The sequence below is a fragment of the Watersipora subatra genome, chromosome 5, assembly GCF_963576615.1.
Source record: "Watersipora subatra chromosome 5, tzWatSuba1.1, whole genome shotgun sequence".
In the NCBI taxonomy this organism is placed as follows: Eukaryota; Metazoa; Bryozoa; class Gymnolaemata; order Cheilostomatida; family Watersiporidae; genus Watersipora; species Watersipora subatra.
Genome location: NC_088712.1, coordinates 4136698 through 4160004, shown reverse-complemented (window position 1 = coordinate 4160004; position 23307 = coordinate 4136698). Strand labels below are relative to the sequence as shown.

Below are 23307 nucleotides of genomic sequence, written 5' to 3'. Positions count from 1 at the left end.
GTTCATTATACAGTAATACAAAAACGCGTCTAATCTCTTTGTAAAGATTTAATAGACGTAAACTGACAAAACGTCGTAAAACCACGGTTATGGAAGACCAAGCGAGTCATACTTAACGCCGAATACCTGTTGGAGATTCCGACAAGTTGGTGATTTTTTCTGAAACTACCGATGTGATTACCGCTGCCTATACTCATGATGTTGTGTTAAAACTGCTAAAAGAGTTCTGAATAAATATCGCCGAGTGATTTATTCACTACTAATGGAGGGCGTTTCTTAAGAAAGGCTTTTTAGCAGCTGACGTTTTCAGGCGGCAAATTTAGTATGATTAGCGTTACCGTTCGTCAGCCAATCATGTGGCTGTTTTGATCGAAAGGCTTTTTCACAGCTGACGTTTTTAGGCGGGAAAGTTAATATAAATTAGTGTTAACGTTCGCCGGCCAATCATGGAGCTGTGTTTTTATCGAAAGTCTTTTTCGCAGCTGACGTATGGAGACGGGAAAGTTAATATAAATTACTGCTACCGTTCGCCGGCCAATCATGGCAGGTTGTTCAATCGAGAGGATAAATCGTAATTGTCGTCACCAGGCGGGAAATTCTATAACAAACAAACGTAAGCATTGATATAGGAACATTATAGCAAATACATGTATTTCAAATTGAGAGAAAGATTAAGTTGGCGACTTCCCTAGCTTATAAGGTTATGATTCCATTACAAGATACGCACAAAAATCAAGTGCATGCAACCTCTGCTTGCTGCAGAGGTTGTAACTACTTTTACAGAATTGTTTCTCCTCCAAAAATACCAGATGTCATCTTTTCAAGGGGTTGTTTCTCCAAAAGAAAACTTCAAGTAAATTCTGTTGTTTTTTTATTGAAAATCATTGTATTATCACTGCTGAAAACTGTTGACAGCACATCACTGATAAATCATACCTCACATATACAATATCAAAATATTTAAGCTTTTGCTGGGGCAGTATAGACATCCATTTACTAAATACATTTGTATTCTAGATGCTATCTTTATTTGAAGTTCAGAACCCTTCAGTAAACAGAACAATTCGCATAGAGCAAACTCGGTATAGAGCAAACTCACACAAAAGTTACTTTAAAATTTCTTGTTTTAAAAATTGTGTCTCAAAATAAGATGAGTTAATCCTAAAAAGCTTATAACAATTCACAGGAACACAATATAGCTTTTACATTGTTTGTGGTAAATAAGGAAACTATGAAGGGGTGGTGATGTAACTAACAAAAAAATAGCAAAAGTTAGATAGCATATTGTGTAAAGCTATTCACATATCATTCAGTCTTTTGACACTGTTGTATCTTTATATAAAGCTGACTCATATTTCGATGATAATATAATATGTATGAACAGAAAGATGCTGGTTAGAATTCGACCAGAGTTTGTACTGATAATTCTTTAGATTTCGTAAGTACTGCTACAATTTCATAATCATTTACACTCGGTTATAAATACACAGAATATTCACACAAAATCTAGTATAGCATATGAACATTATGCTTTGTAATTGTCAAGATCTAAAACTCAAAACAAAATTTCAAAGACCATGCGCTAAACACATCACCAGTGACAGAAATGGGAAGCCGAGATTGGTAGTTTATGTCAACAACGGTTCTTGCGAAGTGTATATATAATAGTCTTTTCTTTAATTGTGACTAAATCCGTGAATTCAACTTGCAGTCTGTCGGCAACAGCGGTTTCGACCATCACTTTTTAGACTAGGCATCCATTTATCGCCTGATGCAATGTAATGGTCAGTGGTAGAATCGAAAATTTTCAGAACAGATTCTGTGGTGTGTGAAAGTGAGTCTTTTCTGGACACGGCCTTGAGCCATTTATTGAGACAAGACTGATTCGTGAGAGGAAATCTAAAACAAATTTAGGTATTAGTAAACAGTATTTGCACTGAGCTCAGCTTGGGAATGGCAAGAACCCCTATTTGCACGAATATATCCAACAATTATTACGAGGAATTTATAATCATATTATAGCATATCCACACCCATAAAATATCTCTTAAGTTTCCAAGCACACACCTATGAAATATGCAATCAATGCAGATTCATTATTACAGCCAAAAGACTGCACATTATTTTACCATACAATGAAGGGCAGTTCTATCGAAAGAAATTTCATGTATCTTTTGATTGGTAAAAGGTTATCTTTCACAACCCTTACATTGGTATTGCAACATTTGCATTCATTATGGATGTACCAGATGCACATTGTGATGCACTACTATATTGTACGTACAAAGTAATTCTTTTGCTTTTTGCTTGATATGGCATCCGCTTTTAAATACAACTGTCACATCTGTAAGGAATGATATGTTTCCCAATGGTGTAGCCGATAGGTAGTCCCACACAATGGGAATGATACCAGTCCCCACACTGGTCACATTCTACCCCTTCCTCTCCATCTCTCCGCCATGTCAATCTGCACTTGCAGTAAACCTGAAAGTCCAAACAAATATTCAAATTATGCATATTTATACGAAAAAGTTGATATGTTGAACATTGCTTATCTTTATATTTTCTGCCTCAACAATAATTCAGAAACTGATGCACAGGTTTTTTTTACCTTCACTGTCACGTATTTTGAGCGAACCCGCCTTTTTTCCTCTAAGCACTTGGGGAACCGTGTAAACTCTCCCTCTTTCAGACAGTTGAACAAATGCATGCGCAACAGTCTCTGGTCAAAAGTCACCTGTTGAGTACAAATGTGATTTAGTAATCTGTATGACCAAAGGGGTGAGTTTAGAGATATCTTGGAACAGATTAGGCAATTCACATGTATTTTACTATTCGAATAACGTAAATTCCTTATAATGTCAACGCTGCTGGAATGGATTACTTACTTTGTAAGAGTGTCTACTCTACTTAAAATTAGAAATAGTAGGAAGATAAATACCACACAGGTTGTTAACAACAGATTATTAGGTTGGGTTAATATTAGGAATCTTAATCAGAAACTATGTTATAAGCGTGGTACACATCATTAGCGAGTCAGTGTTCGCAAACGTAAATGACCGATTATGCACAGTGCAAGGTCACATAAGGGTTATATTGAAACCAAGCCACTCTTAAGTGCAGTAGCACAGCAGTAATTGCTCTTACCCTTCTTACTTGGGTTTTATCTGCAAGTCAGCATAGAAACATATCATCAAAAGATTGTTATTTAGTCATTGTACATATAGTTGAATGCATAGGGAACGATGGACAAAATTGATTTCTGAACTCAAATTGCTGCAAATGTGAAAGAAATGATACGGCTATTCCACAAGTTAATATATAAAAAACAATGTTTCCTTTCATCAAAACAAAAGTGGAATGTCATAAATTAAATCCACATAACCTTATACCTTGGCCGGGTTGAACCCAAATAGTGTCTCTACCAAGAAAGCAATTGCAAATAGCCCGCAGTCATTGGCTCCATCTTGCCTCTGCACACTTTCCCATCGGAGCCGCAAATGTGGTGCTAGGGTCTTGTGTAAACCTGCAGGTAAAACCAAAGTGCAAATTGTAGTTTTGAAAAAATGAATGAATACTAATGTATCCAGATGGTGCATAACATAAATGTATTTAATTAGCAAACGCTCAGAGCTCTGTGAGGTAACACTTTTCTTGATAAAAATACAATACCACTATGTTTATCTGCCTGTGCTATAGATGCAAAGTGTTGATCCGAGCATTTGTGACTTCTCTCCAAGAATTCATGAGAACCAGAAATTTAGATCTAGGGCATGATCTGGTAGTCAAGTCATTGATCAATCTCCTGTGAGTCGGCCTAGTTATGATTCAATGTCAAATGTAAATTTATGAATTTAGGCAAGACAACTCATTTTTAAGTTTAAATATCAGTCTCTATCTTGTGATGTGATGTACAATCACAGCGAACACCTTTAAACAAATCTAGTGAGAGCAAGCTTTTTATCTGGTTTGCACAAACCCTTACTGGCAATCCCTTTCAGAGCTTGATCGTCAAGGTCAAAGGCAAGAGAATCAAACAGTCGTACAAATGTACTGGATCCAATGTTGGTGCAAGCCAGCCAATGGTTCCCATTAGTGTGCAGAATCTGTAAAACAATTGGAACTTCCCATCACTTGACAATATAGTCATACATATACCTGACTTAACAAAGATAATGAAAGCTAAGAAATCTGGTACATTGAATTCTCGCCATATGATTGAAAATGATCAAATGAATTGTTAAATGAACCATTATCATGGAATGATTACAGTAACCACACCCACAAACCAGATTAACAGACTGCTTCATCATTCATTAACAGGGCATTACCTGAACATATTTAGAATGATTCGCAGTATCAAAACCTCCGGGACGTTGAATGTAACACGGCGCTTGAGTTTTTATATCAGGCCATTGGAACCTGATGAGATTGACTGCAAGCTCCATGTCATCATCTGCCAGCCACACACTGCTTATCTGAATGCTGCTGTTCGGATCTTGTGGGTACTTTTTCTTCTCACTGTAGGTGATAAATACAGCAAGCATTATCACTGTATTCTTCAAGTAAAAAAATGGGTAGATATAAAAAAGTTAAGTGAGTAACCAATTTATAACTCAATTCTCAAGACTTTTCTTGAGCAAGGATTGATTTCATTGCTATTTCTTCAGTTTCTTCGTGGGTATTGGCAATAAGTAACGATGCTTTCTGAAGAAGAAGCGTCGCTGCCATGAAATCTGCAGAAAAAAAGGAAAACAGATTTAAAATTATAACTTGCCTTCCAACCAATTCCAATCCGGGACCAGAATACTGGTTAGTTGGAAAGCAGTCGTCCAGTGTTTCCGCAAGAGGAACTGATGTAATTCCAGCCAAACGACGTCGGTATTTAAGTGGCATCCTGCGCCTCCTTTTCAAACCCCCATCTCTGAGAGTGAGTCGACGTTGTTTACCACTTGTTGAAGGTCGCACGATTAGGTTGGCTTTGATGTTGGTTCCAACACATAAAGGCTGCATTTCTTCTAATCTTTGTAAGACGGTATTCGCGACATCCTTCTCAACACAGTTGTAAGTCCAGCTTTTGATGTCATCCGCAAACGCCCGGATTTTTCCAAGTAACTTTGCTAATGTACTTTCATCTGAAGTAGACTTATTTGGGAAGCGCTGTGGAATAGCCTCTGTATATGTAGACAACTTTGTGGGAGGTGTGTATGCATTATCCTCTCTATTACCATCACAAACATCAAGGCAGATCCATGGGGTAACTGTAAGATTGCTTGGAATGCATAACTGCCCATCCTCATCAAACCAATGTCTGATGATGTGTTTGCACGGGAAAGAGTGACGTGAGAAATCCTCACATGAACATGATGGCATTGAACTTTTACCATCAACTATATATTGTTCAGGTGAGTTAGAGCATAAAAGTTCTCTTGCGCTTTCCAGCCTTTTAATCACATGTTTCACAAAGTCATGTGGTCTGTTGTGGAGAGCTGCTGGAATGTCCTTGGCATAACGTCTTGACATGGAGCTGAATCTTATATTTTTATCTACATACCTAAAAATAGTTGCAGGAAACTATCATCGCAGGGCAGTCCTACTGTAGCTACAAATGCAAAACTTGGACACACTTGTCTTTTTTAATAGCTTTTATATGTACTTATTTTTACCACAGCATCAGCTTTGATATTAAAATCATTATTATGTGTGATTTACTTCTGGTGATTACAAATCTTACTTCTTGTGATGAGCTGCAAGCCAACGCATAAGTTTCACCATCATTGCCGTCAGAGTTTGTGCCCGTGCTCCTGCAGCTATTTCAACTTTGGCTGCCCGATTTATAGCTTCAATGCCATTGTTGGTGTTGACAGCCCTCAGCTCTCTTGTGAGGCGAAAACATTTCACCCATCTCTGATTTGAAAAAAAAAAACCAGATCAATCTAATTCATTTTAAATTCGGATTTATAATCTATGATTCTCCGCAAATATTTCATCTGTGTAGTTCATCTGAACCAGAACAACTGTGGACTTGCAGGTAAATTTTTTCCATAATTATGCTGCTGTCAATAAAAACTTTGAATAAATATAGATGCTTTACAATAGAGCTCTGTAATTTTACAATACAATTCACATCAATTTTCAAAGTATTTCAAATCATACTTCGGAAAAATAATAAATAAATATAAACATCTTCTTTAACCCATCTAATCAGTGTACTGACAACCTCACCTTGTGCATTCCATTGCTAAACCATGTTTGGTTGAAGTACGCTTGGACGTTCTTGTGGTCCATCCATTCTTTGCTACCTTGCAGCTCCGTCATATTCTGAAGGTATATTTCTATAATAGAGAGGGAACATGGTAGCTTGGTTTTAAGCACAAATTACTTTGTGCACAAAATGTGCAGGCGCATGCACATTGGACAACAGTCTTTGCACAATGTGTGTGTACACGCATATAGGAACTTGTTCTACTTAAGCATTTCAAATCACAGATAGTTTGCATTTGTATAACTCATTTATACCAGAGTTGGTATCGACATAATGCTCATTTTAAAATATATGTCAATCAAAATTCAAGTAAATTTAATATACCGCCTGCCACGTTGCAGTCAAGTAAATGCTGTTTTGAATGAAAAAAGTATGAAGGGCTGGCATTTTTAAAATGACAATAGTGATGTATTGAAGTATTGATGAGCTTTTTGTCTTACCCTCTGTCTGGCTTTTAGCAACTTCTCCAAGGAGTTTCTTTAGATTTTTTTGGACATCTTTATTGATGTTGTTGGTACCCTTTACCAACCAACGATTCCAGGCTTGAAGACGGTGAAAATCGCACACAAGTATAGTAGAATCTGAAAAAGATTTCACTGTAAAATGTTTTCAACTGTCAACTCTTTCTAACACTGAATTTGAATGATGTCTTAGCAATGATTTGCGCCTTGAAACAGGTAGGTCATCACATGTCGAACAGGTTGAATCTTCATTAATTAATCTCATCTACAAGATCACAGCTTTAGACAAAATTATGTGAAAACTAAGCAATTTATCTCTGGGACGTTGGCAGGTAATCTGTACTGAGCAAACATTTGGACAAATGATGTTAAGCATTACTTGTTCAGATGTCTTTCTCACATCACCTTTTAAATTTTCAATAGCATGTGATCATTAAGTCAATGCAGTATGAAATAACAAAATCTGTAATGTGATTACCAGGAAATATAGTGCTGACGGCTGATATTTCAGCAGCGCAGCAGTCTACCATCCACGACTTTGGCTGCCAGGACTGATTCCAGGACTTGACTACAGCTATCGCCTCTTTGATAGCTTCCTCGGTCTCTTCGAGGACTACAAAACTAGCTATAATCTGATAATTAACGTTAGCTTTTACCACGATGAAGAACAATGGCAATCCATAGCGTGTAGTTTTGTGTATAGCGTCAAGTAAACATATCTCGTTGCCATATTTGTACAGAAGTTGTTGCTGATCCCTGGTCTGATGCACAAGCATCAGCTTTTCTCCAGTATCAGTTGATTTTCGAAAACTCCATCGATTGTTTGGATCGAGGCGCCTGAGGAGCTCTGCAACGTTGTCTTGGTCATCAGAATGGGTACTGAAAAGTCAAATATCTTTGAGATAACACAAAAATAAAAACCGCATATTATAGAATTCCATCCCTCCGAAACCAAGTCAAGCTTATCGATAGCAATCTGGCCATCCTTATGAAATTAAAGTACTTTGTTTCACGGCTGAATCTCTATGGATGGATTGTAAAATCTCACTATGTTATTTTGACACGTGCTAAAGAGCTCATGGCATAGGCATTACACGTTAGAAAATCTTGCCTTTAATCTTAGATAAGGATATAAAAGGTTTTGATCAGGCATTGGATAACTTACTGGTTAGCAGCTGTGACACGATCTATACAGTTCTTTAGCTCTTTGGCTGATGGATAGAACCTTCTATTAGATTTAGGTGGCGGATTTCCGTGAAACAAACTGGTTTCTACAAAGTCGGCTAGATGCCTGGCAACCAATTTAGTTTGAGTAACATACAGCTTGTTGACTATATATGTCACACGGTCTTGTACTCGCTTATCCATTGGGAGATATCCTGAATGCTAAAGAGAAAATCACATATTGAATGATATTCTATATATTGATGTATGAATGAGAGCAAATTGGGTTTTAAATTGGTAGATAAAAATAGACCAGGCATATAGATTAGCAACACCCTTCAGGATGTTGCTAGGGTGTTCCTAACACCAGGTCATAAATATATAAGCCATTGTGTAAGCATAGGAAAAAAGAACAGGATAAACGGGAACTTATTTTCACAACCTCAGTCTTGTTGCCTATATGAGTTTTAGCATTTTTATAATGTATGGGCATGCATTTTTTGTCTGGAAATTCTCAAACACTTTTTCTTCTGGTATGATTTCACACATAAAACTGCTAGCTGCAGTGTTTAACCCGAAGCCATGAAAGGTTGATGAAAGTTGAAAACCAGTTCACGGGAGGGTTTCTTGTTCTTAAAACTTTAACTCTATAGCTGCACAGACAGAAGCAAGGAAGACAAACATTGAGATTTATATATAGATTAGCATTATATTCTGCACAGTGATGCATTCTCATTGTGACTTTTAAACATTGTTTTGCTTACCTCACCAATTGGATGACCTTGGTGCTCAGATGCATGAGAAATGCTAATTATGAATCTCTCCTTGAGAGAACATTGTCCCATCTTCAACGCATGCGTAGATGAGGCAATTAATTGCCAGTGCCTATCTCTCTGGCTGCCACACATGTGGTCAAGCTGAAATGTATCAGTAGGAATCAAACCATTTAATTCAATTCATTTAGTTTAGAATAGAGTGTTGAACATAGTCCTTGGTAATCGAGCAAGGACGCGCTTGTGACACGAAGGAATGATAAAATACATTGGACCTGCTCAAAAATTGTGATGGTCATCTGAATTATGAATTTCTTATTGATGAGTTACCTCAAATCCAGTAATAACTATTTGCCTAGCTATGTGGGCTTTAGCAGGGCAGCTAAGTTTCCATGAGTCCTGTATATAGACTTTTTTCTTTTCGAAGTCATGATCCTTATTCTGAGTTTGCTCAGCCTACAAGATATTTAACAATACAAAAATCCAAAATTGAACACTTCATCAGGAAGTTACCTCCTTGCAAACTATGTTGCGACAACAACGCATATTTGCAATACTCATGAATATTGTACCTCAGAAATATGCTGATTAGCATTGATTATATGTTTGAGCATTATATCTGAAATTATTTAATCTGAGTTTACACCAACAAAAACAATAGTGAGTCAATAGCAATTGAGCAGATTCTTTGTAACATGTATAGTGCGCCTTCGGGTTATGACGACTCTGTCATACGATTTGATCATCGTACGATGTGGAAGGCAGGCGACGTTTTTCTGCCTTTGCCATACAACATTTTTTGGCATACGATATCAGCAAACATTGTTCTTAAAATTAAATTTGGCAGTTGGTGTGCTTATTAAGTCGAAATAACAAAGATGCCGATATGCTATTCGCCAAGTATTCGTCAATATTATCTTGTTACTGAATTTTATTATGTGCAGTATGCATACAAACTTTTTATGAATTTTACCAGAGGGTGTTTGCATTAGGTAATTTCTATGGGTTTTTGTACTCCTCATTTAGAAATTGATGCCTTGCAATGCCAACACTGGAACAAATTAAATAAAACAGTATGACAATGGTCTATTAGTCTGAAAGCATCCTAAATCGGGCAGAATGTCTACTATGGGTGTGAATATGATTGTTCCTGATTTGTTGAATTACAACCTTGATTGTATGTTTGTTACATGTTCTGGCTGTGTTACATACTCTGGCGATTACAGATTTTACTTGCAAAAAATAAGAAACATGAAGACCTTAGTATAAACATAACGCTTACTCACAGCTAATTTTAATTTCTTTCCAGCATTATGGTCTGCTCCATGCTGACATGCTAGGGTCACTGATCCTAACTTTATAACAGCCTTTCCCTGATAGGCGACCACTCTCCGTTTCTGGACATCTAGAAAAAAGTTAAGCTATTAGAAAGCCTAGTAATCAAAAATCATGTGCAATTGCCGAAACAAAAACAAAGTTAAAGATATTAAAATGCTGCTTTTGTAATTGTAGATGAACGTATTTTGATCATAGATTCCACCCAATAATTGAGGACTCCAGTGCAAAGAAGTCTGCATGTCAAAAGGCTCATCCATCGTTTGTAAAATGTCACTATTGATTAACACTCCGGATAGTACACACGTCCCTTTACACCCACGAACAGACACATTACAATTGAATTCGTAAAATGAGCAATGATGAAATAAAGTGCGTTTCCAAACTGAGAGATTGAAATATATTAACAAGTCTGTGCACTTACACGTACATCCAGTCCAGCCGCTACACATTGCAAAGATAACCTGAAAAACACTCAGTGATAACTATCAATAAAATACACGTAGATCATACTGACCTGGTAACGATAAAGGTTTGTTTTCAGACTCAGTCCTGAGTTTGCTGAGTTTTCCATCAAAACTTATATACTTCACCATATATTCTATTTCATGTGCCTTGATGAGTGATAGGGCGTCTGAGAGGCTATCAGCAAACATGAGCTGTTGCTTTGTGGACATGGCGCACTTCATTCACTGCAAGAATACCTGTAGGCCTACCTATGTTTGATAACAAAAAAGCCAAATAAAAGCATGAAATAGCCACGTGTATTAGATAACTCACAGGGTAGAATGACAGAAATAACAGCTAAATGCGGTCAGTATGTTCAGAGATCAGCACCGAACGGTAAGGTTGTATTCATACAAATACAATATGGAAGCCACCGTAGCGGGAAATATAGCGTCATCAGGCGGGAGTTTACTGAATTTCGCGCCCGAAACGTCAGCTGCTAAAAAGACTTTCTTAAGAAAAAACGCACGTGATTTGACGCTATTTGGTAAGAAACCTCAAATTGTTGATCAGTTACAAAACTGCCTTACACAAAGCCACTGCACACTCGCAGACCTGCGAAAATGGTGCCCGAAGGGTTGAAATCAACTTGATATCGAATAATGAATACCATATTTGCTCTGTGGTGACCGATTTAACTCATGCACTACTATAAGCCCCTCTGTGGGGCTTACAGATAATTTAAATCAGACGGAAGCCCCTCACTGGAGCTTTTTTATATTATGTGGTTTGGTTCTCTTTTTGTAGCTACAAGTGAATGGATTCAAATTTTCTTGGTTCAAATGCTTAGTATGGAGACTATTGTAGTGTGTGCTCATGTGAAACTGTCAGTAAAGGATTCTTATAAGTATTATATATATAGCATTTGTATTCATTTCATGTGAAACGTTAATTGCGGATGATTCCCAACATCTATAAGCACAAAAGCTCTGAAACGCGCTCGTAGAGAGCATAAGAATTTCATCGCATCTGACGAAGACTTGTCTTGTTTGGCCTGACCCATTTTGTGAGCAGCTGTTTGAATGGCTTTTTGTTGATACAAATTAATTATGTTCAACCTAAAATGAATTACGTAGTGAATAAGTTGAAGACCCTTTTATGAGAAAGAGATTTTGAGGTGATTTTTTGTGAGCAGTACATCATGTTTATGTTACACAACTATTTATTGTACTGACTGAAAAGAAAAACGAAGTTGCAAGTTGTCAGTCAAGACTCAATAATCATTTTTTATTTACAGCATGAAACTTTGTTGAGTCCAAAAATAATCCATCAGACAACAAGCAAAGCAACCTTTTCACTTCTAACATTCCTTGCAAAAAAACATAATTTTCAGTGATTTGTCTGCTAATATGTTACACAATTCTAAGAAAATTTATCTTTGCCAAAACTATTTAAGCATCGCCAAGTGGAAGTAACTTTATGCGGATCCATGGTCTATTCTAGCAAATACATGTAGACTAATTATTATGACATGACCATGTAGTAACTGTAATTTTTAATTTCTGTAATTTATCTAATTGTGATTTTTACAATTTGATATAAATGAGATAATCTCTCTTCGAGTTAAATTCAACAACAAGATTGCATAAAGGTTTGGAAATTTTTTTGAAGGTGCATCCCCCTTTTTCTTATTTTGTAAAGAGCAAATCTGACAATACAACAATCATTTCAACGGGTATGTGAACTGACTGTTTGATATAGCCGCGTAATTGCCTTCAAGCTGTATAAATCATCTATGTGAGAATTTTCTGCAAGTTGACAGGCTCGGTTACGATGGTTGTTTCTTATGTCATTACTGACCAATGCCCCAGATGGGCGCAAACTATTTTGTAATTGCAAAAGGAAGATTTGTTTAGTAAATTGACAATGTCATATAAGCAAGCTAATAACAATAACTGAACACTTCATTGTTTTGTTAATTATTTGTAATATCTACTGTGACAAGCAACGACAAAAACTGAGCCAAAGGTTTCAAAAGAACAGTGAATATCACACTGTATTATTTAACACTGTTTACGAAAACCTACAATAGGTGTTCTCGTCATTTCATGAACAAAAAATAAGATTGTTATATATGACTTATTGTTAAAGGTTGACTTGCAACAAAATTCACATTACAGTTATTTGATATCAAAAGATTCACCATGTCTTATTATGTTGTGTTGTAGGTGCAAATTATATGGGAAGGTGATTAAAAGCTTTTAAAAGCTAAAAAAACCAACAGTTAATCGCAGCCACATGAGACCGCCGTAGTTTGAATTCTCTTTCCAAAGCGGCTCAAATGGGACGTAGTTGTTACAGGATGGTTTCTGTTTACACTTTCATGCAACCTCATTCGTCGAAATATTTTCACAAATATATTTCACACATTCAATAAAACCAGGTCTATTGTTCTTACGCGTCTATTTTATCGTCATTGTAATGCAGTCACTTTTAGCTCTGATATATTATAACTTACCGTAAAAAGTCGTTAAACTTTCTATCCTTAGTTCGAAGGCGTACATATCATTGTCTGATAATCATGACAAGCCTGTTGGTCACATGTGATATTCGAAAATTGCTGCAAAAATTATTTGCGAAGTATTGGGTCACATGATCAGATTACGACTTGACGATTAGATCAAGCCAAAACAAAATTGAAAGTAGCGCGCATCTATATTTGATATGGGGTCTTCGGTAAAACCCGAATTGTTTGTCATAAACTAGTGCTACGATAAGTTTTATATGGAGCTTTTTATTGGCCTTTCAATTCACATGAGAACATCACGTAACAAGACAATAACCAAACTGTCAGAACTACGTCAGAGAAATAAACAGATTCCAATTTACGGCGGCTTTTCGTTTTTGAGCTTTCAAGAGCTTGTAATCACATTTCCACATATTTGGCACCTACAACACAACAATGTAAGACATGGTGAATCTTTTGATACCAAATAACTGTAATGTGAATTTTGTCGCAAGTCAACCTTTAAAACTAAAACTAAAGCTTTGGAGGCTAAGCTGCTTTTCATCAACAACAAAAACTTCAGCTTTTTAAAATTCACTCTCAGAGTCGTAGAGCTCACATGTGTGCTATACGGCTCTGTTCACGTCTACACATACTGTTGCAACAATAAAGCTATCTCTCCTTGGAGCAGACAATTCTACTTCTCCGGTAACTTTTAACTACTAAACAGCTATGGCATTCGTTAAAAAGTATTAGTCAGCCCAGCTTTTAGCTCTATGGTGACAGTTTTGTCTTATTAATAGAAACGCACATGCAATAGATTGAAGGGGAGTCTATGGGTGATCGATCCGCATGATGCCACACTATCACAGTATTATCCAAGAATTGTATTTCAATGGGATTATCGCTCAACTGAGCAGTTACCCGTGTATCTTAGACTCGCAGCTTACAAATTGCTTACTCATCAATACTCTTTAAGGGTGGTCAGTGGTCACGTGAGAGCCGAAACGAACTAAACGACACAAAACAACGTCGCTGTCAGTTGTAAACTGTTCAGCCGAAGACATTTCTGGCTGAAACGAACCAATTCGATCCTGCTCGAAATTTTGTGGTCGAACCCTTGCGTTTATTGGCTGGTTAAAATTCTACCGAGCACTCGTCACATTTCTATTTACGTGCGTGTGAGCAAAGGTAAATAGAAATGGGACGATCTTTTTATTTGGTTAAATAAACAACATCAAACAATTTATGACAAGGCTCTCCCGGACTTGTGATTGTGTTGCATGAATGTAAGATGTTGTGCTTGAGTTTTGCATAAATGTTAAAGAATGGTTGTGGTTTTATTTCCTGTAGAATATAAGTAATGTGTCATACTCATCCTGATGAATAATCGTTGCCTGTTTTATTTATGTAAAACCACAGTACTATGATGAAGACTGTTTTTGTTTGTTATGTACTCAGCATAGAAAAACATTCATATATTAACAAAAAGTATAATTTTGTTGATGGAAGGTTCGGCAAAATTTTTCTATCGAGTGATTTATTCTGAGCAGCTGAACGATCTTCAGATAAGTCTGCTGTGTAATAATAATTAATAATTGTTCCTCAAAGTTTGTTGTTTACAATAGAAATATTTAGTTTAAATACATAAAAACTACCAATGAAACAGTGTCCTGTCTCCATGCGTATGGTATCTAGGAGGCGAACTGACTTCGGATGCCATGTGACATGTGGCTTAGCCGACCCAAAGTAAACTAACCTCCAAACCTAAGTCAGTTCGGTCATCGCGTGACCACGGCTTTAGCGTGTCACCTTTGCAACATTACTAAAAGGCTGTGTTTCAAGTAAGCGAATCTTTTACTGGTGCACCTTCCATTACATCACGTGGTCCATACATGCATACATAGCTGAGAGGTTCTATAGAGGTCCGAAGGGCTATACAATATTACATAGCCTTTTGCAGAGGTCTCTCCAAAGTCGTTCTGTTATTGAAGATGTCATTGGCAGCTGACCAAAATTAAAGTAAAACAACCATGATAGTGTAATTAATATAATTATTCAATAAGTTAAAGCAATGGTAAAATAAATTGTGGCAATATGTTACAATGCAATACTGTTAGCAGCGGACGACATTCAATCTATATATAAATGTGAGCGTTTGTCGGTCGGTCCAGTTGTATACGGATAGTTTTAGTAATAAAAAATTCGCTTCGCAGAGGATTTAAACTTGCGAAGATTGTAATCGCAAGTTTGCAAACGCGCATAACTAACCACAAGATTGTGATTTTCGGCCATCTTTTTTTCAGTATCCGTATTGCGATTGTAGGTTACTAACTAAATGTATATGTAATTTTTACTATTAACTAATATTACCATTTGTTTCATTTTTATAAAGTCATTTTAAAATCCATTACCTCTCTTTTAATGTGATGTTTCAATTTCAGATGTCCTGCTACACTCCTATTTTCGGTTTCTTATAAAGCAATCGCTAAATCTACAAAGTACCGTGGTGCGCTTCATTGCTATACATTTGTACTGGTATCGTCCATAAAAACTTTTTCAATAGTTTTTCAAAGTAGCTTCTGCTGCAGCAGTAACCTTTGTATACACACGTTTCTACATGTATATAGTCACTGTTATTAATAATTCAGCCTAGTCATGATTTTTATTTTATTTTTTCAATTAAATAGTGCAAGTGCTCTAGAATATCGAATATCAGAATAGGATGAGGTTAAGCACTTTACAAAGAATCACAGCCATCTTTGGTACTAAAAATGATCAGTGCTTGTCCAATTACTACATGAATTATGATGTTATACTTATTTCTTTGGCAATTAGGCTTATTTGTGCTGTTTGTCCGAGGTTGGAAAGAGCAGAAAAGCCTCTGACCTCTTGTATAGATTGCACTAAAGTTTGCGCAAGCAGAGTGCCTCAATAGTTTAATAACCTAACCAGTATGGACAATCATTTGTGTCGCTTTGGTTGTCCACTAGTTTATTGAATGATTCATAAGCAGTTTGTTTGTGTGTGTGTATGTGTGCTCTGGTCACTGCCTGTTCCCATTCACGTCGCAAAGTACTGGCGACAGCACCGCATGCTATTAGCGGTGAAATGGGAACCTATGCGCCGGGTACAGCCAAGGACCGCCGATGGTTGCAGACGGCCTCGCAATAGTTTAGGGCTGTTCAAATGTCGCAAAAGGCCGCAGGCAAAACCTTCATGTAATGCTCGTACAGGTGAAGGTCACCATTATAGAAACGGCATGACGAGCGAACATTTTATGTGATTCCTCGATTATGTTTACCGATGTAGCTTATATGTGAACATATGCCACCGAGCCTAGTGCCGCAAGCGTTTTGCTGCGCAAGTTACCGCCAGAGTTTCGCAATCAATATGTGAACCAGGCTTTAGTATTAAGCTGCGTTCAGATCAGCCATTGTGCAGAGGCCAAGTTTGATCTGAGAGTGGGTGATTTTGTCCGTTTTTTATTTGCAGGGTCAGATAACTTTAGCTGATATATTTTAGTGAGTCACTCCTTGAATTTTGCTGACTGTTTCCTACAATGTTTTTAGTGAACTTTTTTAGCAAGCTGCCTGATTATTTTGCACTGCTCATCGCTAATAATGGATAACCATAAGGAGGACGATCTTTTGCTAACATAATGTGCTTCAACTATTATAATAACAGCAGATACTTCAATTAGCATGTGGTTGCTATGATAATTGAACCTGAGCAACAATTCCACAGCAGTTTTCCGGGTTGCTGTTACTCATGAGTGAAGCTATGACAATAGCATACACAAGTGTGAAGACAAATATGGTGTTCATATTAAAGCCTGATTTCCATATGACAGCACAAGGCCGCGACGTCCTGCGTGCGTAGGCCAGCTGTGATATGGAAACTTCAACACACGACGATAGTACGACGTGCGTACGTTAATCGCAAGGATCCAACAGAATGGGTCCTTGCGATGGGTGCGCACGATTATGTATCCCACAATACACCGCTAGACCTTGTCAACCCATCCCATAATTCAAACGGAGGGCTGTTTTCCGAAGAAATCTGTCTCTCCTACGAAAAAGTAAGGAAATTATCCACTCTGTCCAATGCAAGCATGGTGCCTACCCGCGATATGGAAACACCGCATCGCGGCCCATGAAATGCATTGTGCACGATCACTGGGCTGCGCACGATCATTGTGCTGTCATATGGAAACCAGGCTTTAATGACACTATGACTCACGGTAAAAAAGATGTCATTGGCTACTCAAATAGAATATCGGCTTTGAAAAAAATTTTTCTCTTTGGACTATATCGGTATCAGGCTTGTTTGCGCTGTTCACACGATACGATTCTCGGTCAGTAGAAAAATTGGTCGGAGAATTGACCCAAAATCGGCTGCTGTGACCGCAGCTTTAGTCTGTTAGATTTAGCTTTCTGCTTTTAGGAGGAAACTTATGTTATGCAAAAGCTATTATAACGAATATTGTTGGTTGGTCACATCGTGTATCTGCTCTAGTAGGGCAGTGGTGTCAGGTTTAATGCTTATTAGTTTGTTGTAGGGGCTTAATAGAAACTGATGTTTTTTTTTCTTTTCTAGAAGGTATTCTCAGTAGAAGCATATATCTGACTTTAGTTCATTTTTGGCAATTGTTTCCAGTTCTAATTTATTGAAGCTTCAGTGGTAGTGTCTGCCTTTGAATTTTGAGCTAATATAATTGTGCATTGTGGTGCCATTTTGTGAAGCGACCAGCATTTGTAATCTTTAGTTACACACCCCATGAATACTTGTCATTGTGAAACAAAGGAACTCATCATGTTATTCAACTTCTATATTAGTATTTATGCATCCTGTATTAAGAGTATTATACACCTCTTACATAACCACTCATCCCCTTTTATTTAACCATTTCTGATGTGATTAGGAAACAGCTTTCTGGACTCTTGCTAGCTAGCCTGGGCATGGCTCTCGTGGTGGATATGGAGAGAGAGCCTGGGACACATAGCGAAAAAAAGGTAAGATAACTTCTGCAAAACGAGCGACATATGTTACATATGACGCTCAGACTGATACTAATGGAAGCGTGTCGTTAGATTCGTATCTCACGATGTATTAGATGTGGCGCGTTTAAAAGCCTATTGTCACGGTAACGTGACTTGATCTAGTAAAAAGCGCTATTTTTTTGATAGGCTGGGTGGTTACGAAATACCTTGTTTGATAATAAAACGATAGGAACCATAGGCTACTATTCTCTTGCGTTTTCACGTTAGCAGTTTCATTTCCTATACTGATAAAAATGGAGCCATTCAAAAATTACTATCAAAGCTAGGCATAGTTGAGACCAGAACAGTCTCAAGCTTTACAACATATTATCGCAGGTCTTGACCAATTTATAATTCTTCCTACTGGCTTCGGAAAGAGTATTTGCTTTCAGATGGCACCGTTTTGCAGTGGTAGGTCCGAGTTGTTCATAATAACTGTCGCGAATAATAATACTCGTGAGTAAAATAAAACTGAGATTACTTTTTACTAGATAAACTTTTCTTTACTAGCAGCGTGCAATTCATTTTTGTTGTTCTATTGCTATTCGTTTGCTATGTTTGTATTGTTATTGTGAATTTTTTTTATTTAATTGATTCAATTTTTTATTATAGTTAAATCAAAACATAATGAATTGAACATATGCAATAATATAACTGTCGTTATTGATTTATTATGCAACCAACATTTCGTACTTACTAACCAGCGTTTGTTTGCTGCCAATTCAGATTAAAAATAATACATAATACTCGCGTAGATCATAAATAAGACCGTCACATGATACTCCTTCGGAAATAACGATTGTGATATTAGTGACTTCAGAAGTCGGCTTTTAGAGTTGTCTTCCCCGTGTGTTGCGATGTGTCCCAGGCTCTCTCCCAATCCCCACGAGAGCCATGCCCAGGCTACTTGCTAGCCTGACACGCAGATTTATTATTCCAACTTCCTAGCACCTGCTATTTTACTGCTTAGCATAAATGTTATCTGCTTCCTTGTACTTACTCGCTTACTGCCTAGGAAGCTTTGCAGCGCCCAATCGTCTGTGATCTACGGATTTGACGATTGCCTGACTGATTAGGCAAACATATATAAGCCTGTGTAGATCAGAAACAATTCGAACTCCATATTTTACTCACGCTCTACGTATCACTCTGCTCTTGTATCACTCTTTATATTTTTAGACTTGCGCAATGAGCATCGGCCATTGACTTGATTAGCCTTCATATATTTTATGTTTTTGCAATTGAAAGTTTGAATTTTTAATAAGTATATTCTGTTTTAAAGTTTTTTAACTAAAACAAACCAGTCTAATTCTTGACATTAAATCTACACCTAAAATACAGTTCTTTATAAATTCGCAAATCATAAACCAACTACTTGAACCACCAATCCAGCACTTATAGTTAATAATCCTTTAAACAGAGGGTCATTACAATTTCTATGTCATCAGTCAACTATTCAATTGACAAGTTCATTACTGAAGCAGCATGTTTGTGGTGGTTGTAGATAGTAGTTTGTGATTTTGCTGCCAGCAACTTTCTAACAGCAAATTGTTTCCAGCAAAACTGTTGAAAATCTGAGTGTATTGATTTTAACTACATACATTGTATAATAACCGCAAGTACATCACTAACTTCCATACTATACTCCACACAAGTTGCTTGTAAAACTGTGTATCTCATAACTGAATATTGTAAGATGGCAGATCTCTTCATGAGTGTTTCTATTGTATTCTCAAAAATCTGGTTAATCATTGATTGGCTTGGTTTGCTGAGCATTAGTATCTTTGTCAGACTTATTATTGTTGGGATAGGCCTGAAATCCTCAATTGCTTTATTTGTTTTCTCTATAAAACGTGTTATAATGGAACTCTATACATAACAACCCAAAGGTAGACAAATGTGTTTTATTTTATAATTTTAAAAGTATAGCACTATGATTCTTCGTCTTAACTTATTAGTATGCTAGACTTGGTAGATGGCATCGAAATCTGCAAGCAAACACATTAACAATCAAATATATTACAGAATAGGAGAATGTGTTCTAAAAATGGTAACTACCCTTGTTGCTAAGCTCGCACCTATTTTTTGGATCAGCTTTAAAATGGCTTTTTTGCTAGAAAAACAGCAATACTGTTTCTAGTGCTTTTTGATTCAACTTAACTAGCCCATGTTTATTACATTTACTGTGACTAGCATGCTCACTTATCACCACTTGCGACTCTACTACATGCCATTCAGCCACCTAAATGCTGAGTATTATTTAATGTCATACGGCAACCAGCTTTATGGATGCAAAGCTTTTATGTGAATTTAATAATATTTTTAAAATTAATTGCTATTAAATCTAAGTGGTAGGTACAATGGCTGGTTTGGAAACTTTGGATAAATTTTGGCACAGTATTCCGATGTCACTCATGAAAAGATCCTGAGACCTACCGAAATTTATTAAAAATAGCATTCTTTGCAATTGTGTTATGCAATTAAAACTTGATTTTAATGACACAGATGGCTCCTGCCCCTACTTCTCTCATCTAAACCAAGAAAGAGTCATGTAGAAGGTGACGATGACTTCCATGATGATTTGGAATCAAGCGAACAGCTGGAAATCGAACTGTCAAGGTCTGGCTCGAACATAGTGGAGTGCATCGGTAGGTAAATATGACCAATATATCCAGGTTTTCTACAAAACAAAATATCTGGCACACATTGCAGCCTTGCTGCATATGCTAAACTGCATGGCTGCTCATATTGTGGTAGATAATTTGGGTATATAAATGTATTTTGGTATTAGCTACTTTCATTTATTGTTAGTGTATAAAGCAGATATACAGAAAGCAGAGTGGCTTGAAATAATACTGCAGCAGATCAGCGATATGTAGTTAAATTTATTTTATGGTTGATACATATGCTTTTTATAATAATATTAGCATATGATATTTATTTAGCAGGTTATGAGGTACAGAGCTTAAAACTCAACTGCAATGACTGCACCAGCTTTATAGCCTCCTGTCCAGGTTTACGCATCAGGGGATGATGCGATACTAATCAGTGTAGAAGATAGAGGTGGTATGTTTCCACCTCATCCTGTCATCACAAAGATATATCTAGGCTCAGAACTGAGCATACGGCAGGGTGTCGACTTACAAGGAATCACTGCAGACATACACAAGCTGGTGGTCACTCAAACTCTTTCATCGGTTTTACAAAGCAATTTGCATCAGGGATTTCCATGCTCGTTCCACTGCGCAGCGCAACGTTAGTTAAAATATCACCTCCAGATATTTCAGGATTATAATTCATCAGGAGGCTACAAAGGTAGCAGCTAACAAGGGAATCTCAGATCAAGGCTTAGCCGACTGGTCGTCTTTAGTCATGTGTAGCCTTTCACAGTATGTCTAGAAAAGTGTACCATTTGTCGCTTGTTTTCTACGAGTTTGCTGATGCTGTTTGCATAACACCCAAGACCCAACATTTATATTCATGGCAGACTGCAATCAGCGTACGATGTACCAGTGTGTATGCATTTGAAATCAGTTTGTACACCTAGCTATCTGACATGTTAGCCCATAGCATATGGCAACATTGATAATTTTGCAATATCTTTTGGAATACATGTGCATCAATATACACTTTTACTCGCACTTTTTATATGAAATATTCAACTTTATGTTTATAAATTTGCAGGGTAGGAAATACATAGTGTATAAGCGTTGTATCTAAAATTTGAAACAAATATCTTGTGTGCTTTAGTAGTTATATCAAATTACATGTAGCAACAAAAATGTCTCTTGATTCTTTCAGTGTAAACAATGATGACTCACTTGCCTGACCAGCTGCAAGTGAACAAAGCATTGCCCTTCTGTCACAAAGCATGCGGCTATTTATGTAGGACATCACGGCTTTGCATTGCCCAGTCTCCTATAGCTAATAGGTCTTAAATAGGCTCGTAAATGTCATCTTCAAGAAAGGGTAGTGAGCTTCAGCCAGCGCATTGGCATTTAACACACACCAAAGGTCAAGCTGAGAATTAAACATGAGTAGCAGTACGCAGACCAACACACACAGGCACACATACATATTGAGCTATCCCTGCTACTTCACTCTGTATGGGGTATAAGTGGTAACATCACTTATGAGTTCAATATAGTGTCAGGGTCAGTCATGTAGTAGGACACTCCCCTGGTCATGAATATAATCTCCAACATATCTATGGCAAAACAGTCTTCAGCCATTTTGCAGCTGTTTAACTATGTGAATACAATTGTGAGAACTTTGCAAATTTTATGCAATTCAAGTTAGTTTATTTTTATCCTGCAAAGTTCTGATCAGACATCAGCTGTAATCAGCAATTTGGATTTAAATGCTCTCTGTTGTGTCCTTATGAGGTTTACAGCGTACCCGTACCCGTAGTTTTATAGGACTATTTTGACTATTAGGACTAAAAATGGCTTGAGACAGCTGGAACAAACATTTACTGAACCAAAATGAATTGAACAATATTAGAGCATGAGCGTTTAAGTAATCTAGCAAAAGGGCTACCCAAATATCGCAGCAGTAATAGTAGGTGCTCAAAATTAGCCAGTTCAACCTTCTTAGGAGGGTTTTTGACATACACTATTTTCCCATGATGCGCAGTGCTTCGGAGTTGCGCCCTTTCCGAATCATGGAAACGGCGTCTTCGCACTGAAATCACTGCGCACTGATCAGTGCGAAGTCTGTGCAAATTTGCAACAAGGAAACAGCAACTGCGCAGTGGCTGCACATATCTCCCATGCCATGAAAACGGATTCTTCGAGGGCCATGAAATAGTACAAAAGCTATCCTGCTAATCTTGTTTTTTTTTAATCTGATTTTCTTTCACCTATATTTAATTATGGTCTGCGCCCACAAGGATGAGGTGATTACTTTCCCAGACTTTGTTATCGATGCCAACACCTTTCGAAAAACAGGAGGCACGTCCTAAATAACGTTTAAATAATATATTGCTTAAAAAATTCTTATTAAAAATATATTACTTTGTAAAAATTGTGTAAAGTTTTGTAAAACATTGTGATTGTGTATTGTAAATAAAAGTATAATGATGACAGAAGCATAAAAAGACCTTTTCTGATGTTCGGTATCCATGATCGATTCAATTTCTCCATCAGGCGATTCGATTTATACAATGTCTCTTCTCTGGCTAATTTGCTGAAAACCACTGCGCAGCATGGTAACGTGTCAATCCCTTCGACTTCGGAGGGGGCTGCATCGCAGTACTGCGCACCATGGAAACATAGTTATAGTCCTTTTAACATTGCCCTAACAATAGACCGAT

The 23307-nt window shown here is 37.1% G+C and overlaps 1 protein-coding gene and 1 long non-coding RNA gene across 2 annotated transcripts; one reads left to right on the top strand and one right to left on the bottom strand.

Moving 5' to 3' along the window:
* Window positions 1–1688: 1688 nt before the first annotated feature.
* On the bottom strand, window positions 1689–10801 carry LOC137397056 (uncharacterized). The gene is made up of 17 exons (XM_068083339.1): window positions 10779–10801; window positions 10516–10690; window positions 9950–10068; window positions 8994–9119; window positions 8655–8807; window positions 7892–8112; window positions 7205–7605; window positions 6706–6846; window positions 6226–6335; window positions 5735–5907; window positions 4774–5554; window positions 4332–4517; window positions 3986–4106; window positions 3393–3526; window positions 2612–2737; window positions 2285–2484; window positions 1689–1899 (listed from the first exon to the last, which is right to left on the bottom strand). Exons 2-16 carry the CDS (start codon window positions 10685–10687, stop codon window positions 2326–2328), a joined length of 3123 nt encoding a protein of 1040 aa, XP_067939440.1. The 5' UTR covers window positions 10688–10690; window positions 10779–10801; the 3' UTR covers window positions 1689–1899; window positions 2285–2325.
* Window positions 10802–10973: 172 nt separating this feature from the next.
* Window positions 10974–21045, top strand: LOC137397020 (uncharacterized). The gene is made up of 4 exons (XR_010978702.1): window positions 10974–10992; window positions 17876–17966; window positions 20499–20641; window positions 20939–21045. It is a non-coding gene; the product is annotated as an uncharacterized lncRNA (long non-coding RNA).
* The last annotated feature ends 2262 nt before the right edge of the window (window positions 21046–23307 follow it).

Coding starts and splice junctions, on each gene's coding strand:
- LOC137397056 (XM_068083339.1), bottom strand. CDS start 10,687: ATGAAGTGCGCCATGTCCACAAAGCAACAGCTCATGTTTGCTGATAGC. Junction 8,113..8,654: donor AAGGTCATCCAATTGGTGAG/GTAAGCAAAACA, acceptor TTTTCTCTTTAG/CATTCAGGATATCTCCCAAT. Junction 4,518..4,773: donor TGGAATTGGTTGGAAGGCAA/GTTATAATTTTA, acceptor ACCTACAGTGAG/AAGAAAAAGTACCCACAAGA.